The 12,476-nt window shown below is 35.0% G+C and overlaps 2 protein-coding genes across 2 annotated transcripts in view; both read left to right on the top strand.

The window, feature by feature from the left end:
• LOC114288387 (disease resistance protein At4g27190) overlaps positions 1-12,476 on the top strand; it is a 95,526-nt gene that overhangs the window by 56,704 nt on the left and 26,346 nt on the right. The window contains exon 3 of the mRNA XM_082879384.1: positions 5,172-5,558. Within this exon, the coding sequence (XP_082735510.1) occupies positions 5,172-5,558 (387 nt within the window). The remainder of the gene's footprint in view (positions 1-5,171; positions 5,559-12,476) is intronic.
• Positions 25-3,186, top strand: LOC145795315 (uncharacterized). Its single transcript, XM_082879385.1, has 3 exons — positions 25-514; positions 1,393-1,779; positions 2,649-3,186. Exons 1-3 carry the CDS (start codon positions 329-331, stop codon positions 3,039-3,041), a joined length of 966 nt encoding a protein of 321 aa, XP_082735511.1. The 5' UTR covers positions 25-328; the 3' UTR covers positions 3,042-3,186.

Raw genomic sequence — 12,476 nt, 5'->3', positions numbered from 1 at the left:
TATTGCTTTTCATTTCCACTCATGCATGATCAGAGCACGCATTTGGAAACTGTTACAATTATCAATTGTTGCTTATCCAGAATTTTGTAACAATCACTAACTACAAGTGTTGTAAATTACTTTACAGGTTGTTTTCCCTGTCTTGGAGAATTTGGTAATTAGGAAATTGCCTAACATAATAGAGATATGGGAGAAGCGATTACTCATAGCCTCAGATAACGAATCAAAGTCCTGCCAACTGAAAGATTTGGAGGTTTCTAATTGTGAGAAATTGGTTCATGTGGTTCGGTTCAATACGCTCCCACGACTGCAAAATCTGAAAAGATTAATGGTAGACAATTGTCCAAAGATGGAAGCAATAGTCACGGAAAAAGAAAAAGAAACAGGAACCACCAGTAATGATATCATCGTGTTCTCTCAATTAACAATTCTTAATCTTTCCAAGTTGGTGAGCCTTAAAAGTTTCTACCACTGGCCCACAAGATTTGAAGCACAACCCTTGTTCAACCACCAGGTTTGATTTTCCTAATTTATTTTATTAACCCTGTCCATGAGAAAGTTTGCACCCAAAAAAAAAAAAAAAAAAAAATTAAAATTCCTTTTCAATTACAATTTTAAATTTGAAACTTATTTGAATATTCTCTTTCTATCCAAATCCAAATAAAAGTAAAATAATTTTAAGGTGGACATGCTAGGGGCCTACGATGGAAATTACAATATTACCTAAACAAAAATATGTATGAATTCTAAATTTAACACTATATTTTTATTTTGAATATGAATCTTAATATGATTTTATTTGGCTAAAATTATGTCCAAAATTGTAATTTGCCTAATCTTGGTTTGGGGTTCCTTAAAAAAATATTTAAATATTGGATATCATACTGGATATCATATTTCGAGTTCAAATAATTTGATTTGTTTTACCATCTTAACTTAAATAGATATGCCAAGAAAATGAATATTAAATTAAATAAGAAACTATCAATATAAAAAATTGTCAAGGCACCATGGTGAATTTTTAAAATAAAATTTTCTTCTTTTTCGTAGGTCTAATACTCAGATCTACAGTGTAATTTGCCTTTTCAAAAAAATAAGAAATAAGATTGAGGAACACAAATTATTTAAGGCAAATAGAAAAATAATGATGAATGATGGAAAACAATGTGAAGAGGTCATAACAAAAAGGTGCATAGTTAATAATTAAGCAATATAATAAATATTTGAAAAGAATATGGAGATATGCAATTATCAATTTGCTTGTCAATTGCTTTTCATTTCCACTCATGCATGATCAGAGCATGCATTTGGAAACTCTTACAATTATCAATTGTTGCTTATCCACAATTTTGTAACAGTCACTAACTACAAGTGTTGTAAATTACTTTACAGGTTGCTTTCCCCGTCTTGGAGAATTTGGTAATTAGGAAATTGCCTAACATAATAGAGATATGGGAGAAGCGATTACTCATAGCCTCAGAAAACGAATCAAAGTCCTGTCGACTGAAAGATTTGGAGGTTTCTGATTGTGAGAAATTGGTTCATGTGGTTCGGTTCAATATGCTCCCACGACTGGAAAATCTGGAAACATTCATGGTAGAGAATTGTCCAAAGATGGAAGCAATAGTCACGGAGAAAGAAAAAGAAACAGGAACCACCAGTAATGATGTCATCGTGTTCTCTCGATTAACAACTCTTAGACTTTTCGAGTTGGTGAGCCTTAAAAGTTTCTACCACTGGCCTACAAGATTTGAAGCACAACCCTTGTTCAACCACCAGGTTTGATTTTCCTAATTTATTTTATTAACCCTGTCCATGAGAAAGTGTGCACCGAAAAAAAAAAAAATTAAAATTCCTTTTCAATTACAATTTTAAATTTGAAACTTATTTGAATATTCTCTTTCTATCCAAATCCAAATAAAAGTAAAATAATTTGAAGGTGGACATGCTAGGGGCCTACGATGGAAATTACAATATTACCCAAACAAAAATATGTATGAATTCTAAATTTAACATTATATTTTTATTTTGAATATGAATCTTAATATGATTTTATTTGGCTAAAATTATGTCCAAAATTGTAATTTGCCTAATCTTGGTTTGGGGTTCCTTCAAAAAATATTTAAATATTGGATATCATACTGGATATCATATTTCGAATTCAATAATTTGATTGGTTTTACCATCTTCACTTAAATAGATATGCCAAGAAAATGAATGTTAAATTAAATAAGAAACCATCAATATAAAAAATTATCAAGGCACCATGGTGAATTTTTAAAATAAAATTTTCTTCTTTTTCGTAGGTCTAATACTCAGATCTACAGTATAATTTGCCTTATCAAAAAAATAACAAATAAGATTAAGGAACACAAATTATTTAAGGCAAATAGAAAAATAATGATGAATGATGGAAAACAATGTGAAGAGGTCATAACAAAAAGGTGCATAGTTAATAATTAAGCAATATAATAAATATTTGAAAAGAATATGGAGATATGCGATTATCAATTTGCTTGTCTATTGCTTTTCATTTCCACTCATTCATGATCAGAGCATGCATTTGGAAACTGTTACAATTATCAATTGTTGCTTATCCACAATTTTGTAACAGTCACTAACTACAAGTGTTGTAAATTACTTTACAGGTTGCTTTCCCTGTCTTGGAGAATTTGGTAATTAGGAAATTGACTAACATAATAGAGATATGGGAGAAGCGATTACTCATAGCCTCAGAAAACGAATCAAAGTCCTGCCGACTGAAAGATTTGAAGGTTTCTAACTGTGAGAAATTGGTTCATGTGGTTCGGTTCAATACGCTCCCACGACTGCAAAATCTGAAAAGATTAATGGTAGACAATTGTCCAAAGATGGAAGCAATAGTCACGGAGAAAGAAAAAGAAACAAGAACCACCAGTAATGATATCATCGTGTTCTCTCAATTAACAATTCTTAGTCTTTCCAAGTTGGTGAGCCTTAAAAGTTTCTACCACTGGCCCACAAGATTTGAAGCACAACCCTTGTTCAACCACCAGGTTTGATTTTCCTAATTTATTTTATTAACCCTGTCCATGAGAAAGTGTGCACCCAAAAAAAAAAAAAAAAAAATTAAAATTCCTTTTCAATTACAATTTTAAATTTGAAACTTATTTGAATATTCTCTTTCTATCCAAATCCAAGTAAAAGTAAAATAATTTGAAGGTGGACATGCTCGGGGCCTACGATGGAAATTACAATATTACGCAAACAAAAATATGTATGAATTCTAAATTTAACACTATATTTTTATTTTGAATATGAATCTTAATATGATTTTATTTGGCTAAAATTATGTCCAAAATTGTAATTTGCCTAATCTTGGTATGGGGTTCCTTAAAAAAATATTTAAATATTGGATATCATACTGGATATCATATTTCGAGTTCAAATAATTTGATTTGTTTTACCATCTTAACTTAAATAGATATCCCAAGAAAATGAATATTAAATTAAATAAGAAACTATCAATATAAAAAATTATCAAGGCACCATGGTGAATTTTTAAAATAAAATTTTCTTCTTTTTCGTAGGTCTAATACTCAGATCTACAGTATAATTTGCCTTATCAAAAAAACAACAAATAAGATTGAGGAACACAAATTATTTAAGGCAAATAGAAAAATAATGATGAATGATGGAAAACAATGTGAAGAGGTCATAACAAAAAGGTGCATAGTTAATAATTAAGCAATATAATAAATATTTGAAAAGAATATGGAGATATGCAATTATCAATTTCCTTGTCAATTGCTTTTCATTTCCACTCTTGCATGATCAGAGCATGCATTTGGAAACTGTTACAATTTTCAATTGTTGCTTATCCACAATTTTGTAACAGTCACTAACTACAAGTGTTGTAAATTACTTTACAGGTTGCTTTCCCCGTCTTGGAGAATTTGGTAATTAGGAAATTGCCTAACATAATAGAGATATGGGAGAAGCGATTACTCATAGCCTCAGAAAACGAATCAAAGTCCTGTCGATTGAAAGATTTGGAGGTTTCTGATTGTGAGAAATTGGTTCATGTGGTTCGGCTCAATATGCTCCCACGTCTGCAAAATCTGAAAACATTCATGGTAGAGAATTGTCGAAAGATGGAAGCAATAGTCACGGAGAAAGAAAAAGAAACAGGAACCACCAGTAATGATATCATCGTGTTCTCTCAATTAACAATTCTTAATCTTTCCAAGTTGGTGAGCCTTAAAAGTTTCTACCACTGGCCTACAAGATTTGAAGCACAACCCTTGTTCAACCACCAGGTTTGATTTTCCTAATTTATTTTATTAACCCTGTCCATGAGAAAATGTGCACCCAAAAAAAAAAATAAATAAAAATTCCTTTTCAATGACAATTTTAAATTTGAAACTTTTTTGAATATTCTCTTTTCTATCGAAATCCAAATAAAAGTAAAATAATTTGAAGGTGGACATGCTAGGGGCCTACGATGGAAATTACAATATTACCTAAACAAAAATATGTATGAATTCTAAATTTAACACTATATTTTCATTTTGAATATGAATCTTAATATGATTTTATTTGGCTAAAACTATGTCCAAAATTGTAATTTGCCTAATCTTGGTTTGGGGTTCCTTCAAAAAATATTTAAATATTGGATATCATACTGGATATCATATTTCGAGTTCAAATAATTTGATTTGTTTTACCATCTTAACTTAAATAGATATGCCAAGAAAATGAATGTTAAATTAAATAAGAAACTATCAATATAAAAAATTATCAAGGCACTATGGTGAATTTTTAAAATAAAATTTTCTTCTTTTTCGTAGGTCTAATACTCAGATCTACAGTATAATTTGCCTTATCAAAAAAATAACAAATAAGATTAAGGAACACAAATTATTTAAGGCAAATAGAAAAATAATGATGAATGATGGAAAACAATGTGTGGAGGTCATAACAAAAAGGTGCATAGTTAATAATTAAGCAATATAATAAATATTTGAAAAGAATATGGAGATATGCGATTATCAATTTGCTTGTCTATAGCTTTTCATTTCCACTCATGCATGAACAGAGCACACATTTGGAAACTGTTACAATTATCAATTGTTGCTTATCCACAATTTTGTAACAGTCACCAACTACAAGTGTTGTAAATTACTTTGCAGGTTGCTTTCCCCATCTTGGAGAATTTGGTAATTAGGAAATTGCCTAACATAATAGAGATATGGGAGAAGCAATTACTCATAGCCTCAGAAAATGAATCAAATTCCTGTCGATTGAAAGATTTGGAGGTTTCTGATTGTGAGAAATTGGTTCATGTGGTTCGGTTCAATATGCTCCCACGACTGCAAAATCTGGAAACATTCATGGTAGAGAATTGTCCAAAGATGGAAGCAATAGTCACGGAGAAAGAAAAAGAAACAGGAACCACCAGTAATGATATCATCGTGTTCTCTCAATTAACAATTCTTAATCTTTCCAAGTTGGTGAGCCTTAAAAGTTTCTACCACTGGCCCACAAGATTTGAAGCACAACCCTTGTTCAACCACCAGGTTTGATTTTCCTAATTTATTTTATTAACCCTGTCCATGAGAAAGTGTGCACCCAAAAAAAAAAAAAAAAAAAAATTAAAATTCCTTTTCAATTACAATTTTAAATTTGAAACTTATTTGAATATTCTCTTTCTATCCAAATCCAAATAAAAGTAAAATAATTTGATGGTGGACATGCTAGGGGCCTACGATGGAAATTACAATATTACGCAAACAAAAATATGTATGAATTCTAAATTTAACACTATATTTTTATTTTGAATATGAATCTTAATATGATTTTATTTGGCTAAAATTTTGTCCAAAATTGTAATTTGCCTAATCTTGATTTGGAGTTCATTAAAAAATTATTTAAATTTTGGATATGTAAAAAAATATCTAAATATTGGATATCATATTTCGAGTTCAAATAATTTGATTTGTTTTACCATCTTAACTTAAATAGACATGCCCATAAAATGAATATTGAATAGATATGCCTAAAAAATGAAGATTAAACTAAATAAGAAATTAACTATAACGATTCTAGTTTAGATCTGACCCGTTTATAGTTTGGATCCGGGATTCTTATTCTTGAATAGTTGTTCATATCTTCATTCATTCTATTTCTTGTTGAGTTTGGTTGTTTGGATGTCGTTATTGCGTTTGGCGTTGGTTGGAAGTTGTTTTTTTTCAATAGATCTGTTGGCCAGATTTTGGTCTGTTCTCTCGGGCAATGCTTTGTTCGCTTGAGCTGTCTTTGAGAACTTTCCGTATTAATCTGCAAAGATACTGGGAGGGTAGTGTTTGTTGCTCGAGCAGTGCTTGTTACACTCGAGTGGTCTTGGCTCGAGCGATCCTTCTTGTTAGGTCCCTGAGTCTTGTCAATCCCGCGAACAAGCTTATGTGATTGAGTTTTAAATTTCTGTGCTGTTTTGCCTTGCTCGCTCAAGCGAAAGAGTCCTCGCTCGAGCGAAGACTACGTCTGGCAAAAACCTGAAAGGGATGAATGTGCGCTCGAGCGAAGAAGTGCGTCTGCATAAAAACCTGAAAGAGTTGATTGTACGCTCGAGCGCAGGTTGCGTGGCTCGAGCGAAGCCACTCATAGAAATCATGCGAGATAAGGTTCTCGCTCGAGCGAGCTTCACAGTCCAGGATTTCTATAAGTATTTGTTTCACTCCAAACTAGGATTAGGTTTTTTAGATCTACTTTGAGGTTTTCTAAGGTTTTCTTCTGGATTATTTTTGTGAGTTTTCCTTGTTAAATTGAGTGAGTACTAAACTCATGAATTGATAAGCACATATCAAGGGAATTGATAAGCACATATCAAGGAGATTGATTGAATAAATACAAGAGTGTTATTCTTCGGTGGATTCCGAAGATTCAAACGTGGAGTTTCAAAGGAGTTTGATTCTGTACGTAGTCGTTGATTCGACAAGTGAAGTTATGGATTCAAACTTCAGATTAATTAGTTCCGAGACGAAGGCTTGGTGAAAGAGTTACAGAAGGTTTGAAGACAAATTGACTGAGTTGGGTAATTTGTGTGTTATCTTTGTAATCTTTCTTTTTTCAGTAGTGGATTGATTAGTGGCGTTTTGCCCGTGGTTTTTGATTACAATTGAAGGTTCTTCAATTGTGGTTTTTTCACGTAAAAATCGTTTGTGTCGATTTATTGTTTATTCCGAAAACAACAGTCTAAATCACTTTCGTAAGTGCTTGATGATTTAGATTGTGTGTTTTGAATAATTGGGAATTGAAATATTTTAATCTTGATCTAATCACGTCACTCTTTGTTTTTATCAAAACTTTAGGAGTGTGATTTTTTGTGACTAGTGATATGGATTCAATTCGTGAAGGTTACTCGACCCATAGACCTCCTTTACTCGACGGTACAAACTATTCTTATTGGAAAGTTCGCATGGGAGCGTTTTTAAAATCCATCGATGAGAAAGTTTGGCACTGCATGATCTATGGTGGAGTGAACCTATTGTCACCATTGAAGGTATTGATATTCCTAAACCCCTTGATAAATGGGACACAACGATTACCAAAACTCGAGTTGGAATAGTAAGGCTCTCAATTCCCTTTTTTGCTCTGTCACACCTGAAGAATTTCGTCGCATTTGCACGTGTGAGGTAGCAAAAGAGGCTTGGGACATTCTTGAAACGATTCACGAAGGTACTACTTCTATCAAAAGGTCAAAACTTCAACGTCTCACCTCCGCCTTTTAAACTCTTTTTATGCGCGATGGTGAGACGTTTGATGAAATCTATGCAAAACTTAGTGACATCGTGAATTCCTGTTTCACACCGGGTGAAAAAATCCCTGAAGCTAAAGTTGTTGGAAAAATTTTGAGGTCTTTACCCGAGAGGTTCCAATCAAAAGTGGCAGCTATTGAGGAGGCTCAGAATGTTGATACCCTCAAGCTTGATCAGTTGGTTGGAAACTTGCAGACTTATAAAGCCCATCAGATTTCAATGAAAAAACAAAAAGATAGTGTGGCTTTCACTAGTACTCATGAGACTGCAAAAACTCCGGAGACTGAGTTTGATTTAGAGTCTGAGATGACGGCTATGTTTACTAAATAGTTTAAAAAATTTTTGAAGAAAAAGAAGCCTAATTTCAGAGACCCTATTTCAAAAGACAAGAGTAATGAAAAACCCAAAACTTTTCCACCAAAACTTGCTCCAAAAACTGAAAAGAAGATTGTAAAGGGGCAAGGGGTCAAGTGCTATGAATGTCAAGGGTTTGGCCATATGGCCCTTGAATGTCGTTCGAAAAAGAATCGAAAGAAAGTTTACACAGTGACTTGGGATGATGAAAGCGGGTCGGAGCAAGAACCCGAAGAACCTGAATCCGGTGAAGACGGGGATAGTGCTTTCATGGCATTTTGGTCTACTTTCACTCAACCTCTTCCAAAGCCAGCGGAATTAGCTCATGGTCAAAACCTACATCATGCTCCTACCTTTGATGGGAGTAACTACTTATATTGGAAGATTAGAATGAGGGCGTTTTTGAGAGCTTTCGATCCAGAAGGCTGGCAAACCATTGAAGAGGATGTTGAAAGTGTTGACAATCCAAGCAATCAGAGAGTTCTGACTACTATTCGTGGAGCAATTTCTGATGAAGAACAACAACGGGTTGCCCACTGCACAATGGCTAAAGATGCCTGGGAAATTCTGAGCCAATTTCATGAAAGAGGAGATTCATCTTCACCGCCATCTATCACCTTTCCTGCCTTAGTTGCTAGACTGGATGAGGTCAAGGCGAATGAGGAACAAAAAAAAAGATGATGAAACATCAGAAGACAATGATGAGATTAATGGTGATGAACTACAACAAGCTTACAAAAAGCTTTACGAGGAATCTCTGAATTTGTCCAAAATCAATGACAAACTCTCTCTTAAGCTCAAAGCATGTGAAAGTGAGAATGTCAAGCTAAAAGGAGAACTTGCAACAGCAAAGCAGAATGTCATCAGGATCTCTAGTGACAGGCAAGACCTATGTGGGAAACTCCTATCTTGTGAAACTGAAAGGAATGAACTCCTGAAAGTGTATTCCACATATGAAGAGAAGCTTGAAAGTTTTGGGATGTCATAAGCTACATTGGAAGAGTTAGTATGTCAGAAAGATGAAGAACTCTGAATTGCTAGAGCCAAAATTGCCATGTGGAACAAAGGTTCCAAATCCTTAGAAGACATCCCCGGGTCTCAACAAATGGGTTGTGACAAAAGTGGGCTAGGCTATGGTGCAACAGCTCACAAGGGACAGGCCTCTACATCACATGACCTGAAGACTCAAGCAAAGGAAAGTTGAAGGTAGACTAAGGTGATCCCTCTCTTCATCCACCTAAAGGGGGTAAGATCAACAAAATGGAGGTAAAACCTGTTTTTATTTGTCATCATTGTGGTAGGTATGGCCACATTCGTCCTTATTGCTTTGAATTGTTTGGTAAGGTGTCTCAAAAGGGTAGAAATTCAAATACTTTTTGGGCTAGGAGACAACCTTACATGTCTAGGCGGAATACCAAGATTCATGAGGGTGTTCACAACGCCAAGACATTTACCAAGACCATAAGACCTGATTTTGTTAAGACCAAAAAGATTTGGGTGAGAAAAGATGATTTGACCTGTTTAGTTGTTCACACTGCTCTGAAAGCACGTGACTCACACATGTGGTATCTTGATAGTGGGTGCTCTCGTCACATGTCCGGTAACAAATCCTACTTCACCTCTCTTGAAAAATATAAAGGTGGAATTGTTACCTTTGGAGATGGTGGCACTTCTAGAGTCATTGGTAAGGGCTCTATAAGTGTAGCTGGTCTTCCCAAGCTTGAAAATGCTTTACTTGTTGATGGTCTTAAAGCAAATCTTTTGAGCATTAGTCAAATGTGTGATTCGCATCATGAAGTATTATTTTCAAAAAATAAATATGAAATTCTAGATAAAAAGGGAAATACTGTCTTGTATGGGGTTCGCACATCTGATAACTGCTATGGGATTGTTACTACTAACGATCTCACTTGTCACTTAGCCATCATAAGTAACATTGATTTGTGGCATCAAAGATTAGGTCACATGAATTTCAAAGACCTAACTAAGATAGCCAACAAAGAGCTTGTGAGAGGAGTACCTAAATTGGGTAAGAATCTGAATCATGTGTGTGGACCATGTCAACTTGGGAAACAAACCGGTGCCCCTCATAAAAAGGTGAATAACTTTACAGCCAAACGTCCTCTTGAATTGGTTCACATGGGTTTAATGGGTCCTACTCGCACTGAAAGCATCGGAGGTAAAAGATACATTTTTTTAACTGTTGATGATTTTACTTGATTTTCGTGGGTAAATTTTTTAAGGGAAAAATCTGATACTTTTGATGCTTTCCAGGTTCTAGTCCTTAAAATCCAAAATGAACAGGGTGTTTCCATTGGGCGTCTCATAAGAATCCGAATTGATCATGGTCGTGAGTTTGAAAATAGTTCGTTTTAAGATTTTTGTGATATGCATGGAATTAAGCATGAATTTTCTGCACCTATTACTCCACAACAAAATGGAGTTGTTAAGAGGAAGAACAGGGTTGTTCAAGAGATGGCTAGGGTCATGCTCCTTAGTAAGAAACTTCCTCCAAAGTTTTGGGCTGAAGCCCTAAATACTGCTGTTTATGTCATAAATTGCGTGTATTTAAAGCCCGACACTTTACAAACTCCATATGAATTGTGGAAGGGATTGAAACCTAATGTAAAATATTTCAAAACTTTTGGGAGTAAGTGTTACATTTTCAAAGATAGAGAGCCTTTGGGTAAATTTGACTCCCAATTTGACTCCCGAAGTGATGGATGTACTTTTCTAGGGTATTCAACCACCAGTAGGACTTTTCAAGTCTATAACCTGCGAACTTCTTCTTTAATGGAATCAATCAATGTGGTTATAGATGACACAGGTCCCCCTACTCCAGTAATAAATGAGGATGACAATGGTGAGTCTCCAATCCTGGATACTGAACCACAAAGTCAAAGAGAAGCTGAGGTCCAAGCACAAGAAGTTGAGACAACACCATCTTCACAGGTAAGTCAAAGTCCAAAGAGTGCACAAAGAGATATCACTCCTGATGCTTCTGTCACCGCAAGTCCTGAGTTCAAACCATCAGCAAGGGTGAAACTGAATCATCCAGCTCAACAGGTGATTGGAAGTGTATCGGATCGAATGAAAACCCGAAGACAGATTCGGGATGAGGTATCACATATGTGTTATGTTTCATTAATTGAACCTAAGAATTTTAAAGAGGCCTTGCTAGATGATAGTTAGGTCAATGCTATGCATGAAGAATTAGGTCAATTTGAACGTAACAATGTTTGGACTCTAGTTCCCAGACCTAGAGACATGAATGTGATAGGTACCAATTGGATCTTTAAAAATAAATCTGATGAGAATGGTATTGTGGTTAGGAATAAAGCCAGGTTGGTTGCTCAAGGCTACACACAAGTAGAGGGTGTTGACTATGATGAGACGTTTGCCCTAGTTGCACGTCTCGAATCTATTCGTATTTTACTTGGTGTTGCATGCTTCCTTGGCTTCAAATTGTATCAAATGGATGTGAAAAGTGCCTTTCTGAATGGGTACTTGAAAGAAGAGGCATATTTTGAGCAACCAAAAGGGTTTGAGGACCCTAAATGTCCAAATCATGTCTACCAGTTAGACAAGGCTTTGTATGGGTTGAAACAAGCCCCTCGGGCTTGGTATGATAGACTTACTACCTTTCTTCTTGATAATGACTTTCAAAAGGGTAGTGTGGATAGGACTCTATTTGTGGAACATACTAAGTCTCATATTCTTGTTGCTCAGATTTATGTTGATGATATTGTGTTTGGATCCACTGCTGATCATCTTGTGAAATATTTTTCGGATTGCATGACACATGAGTTTGAGATGAGCATGATGGGAGAGTTGTCTTATTTCTTGGGTCTTCAAATTAAACAATCTCCTTCGAGTATTTTTGTTTCTCAGACTAAGTATGCTAAAAATCTTGTGTCAAAGTTTGGTCTTGAGTCTGCCAAACATGCTCGCACTCCCATGAGCACCAGTCTTCACCTTTCCAAAGATTCCTCTGGTATTGATGTTGATCCTACCCTTTATAGGAGTATGATAGGGAGTCTTCTTTACCTCACAGCCAGTCGTCCTGATATTGCCTTCAGTGTAGGTGTTTGTGCCCGTTACCAAGCCAGTCCTAAAGAGTCTCATTTTCTTGCGATCAAATGCATCATCAAATATGTGAATGGGACATTGGGGTATGGGGTTTGGTTTTCTACTGATACTACAGTTGAAATTACTGGTTTTTCTGATGTCGACTGGGCAGAGTGTGCTGATGATAGGAAGAGTACGTCCGAGGGTTGTTTTTACCTTGGGAATAATTTGGTTTCCTGGCATAGTAAAAAGCAAAAT

Source organism: Camellia sinensis, chromosome 7 (genome assembly GCF_055761805.1).
Source record: "Camellia sinensis isolate YWXY chromosome 7, ASM5576180v1, whole genome shotgun sequence".
Classification (NCBI taxonomy): domain Eukaryota; kingdom Viridiplantae; phylum Streptophyta; class Magnoliopsida; order Ericales; family Theaceae; genus Camellia; species Camellia sinensis.
Note: the sequence above shows the minus strand (reverse complement) of the source record. Positions and strands in the feature narration are given on the sequence as shown.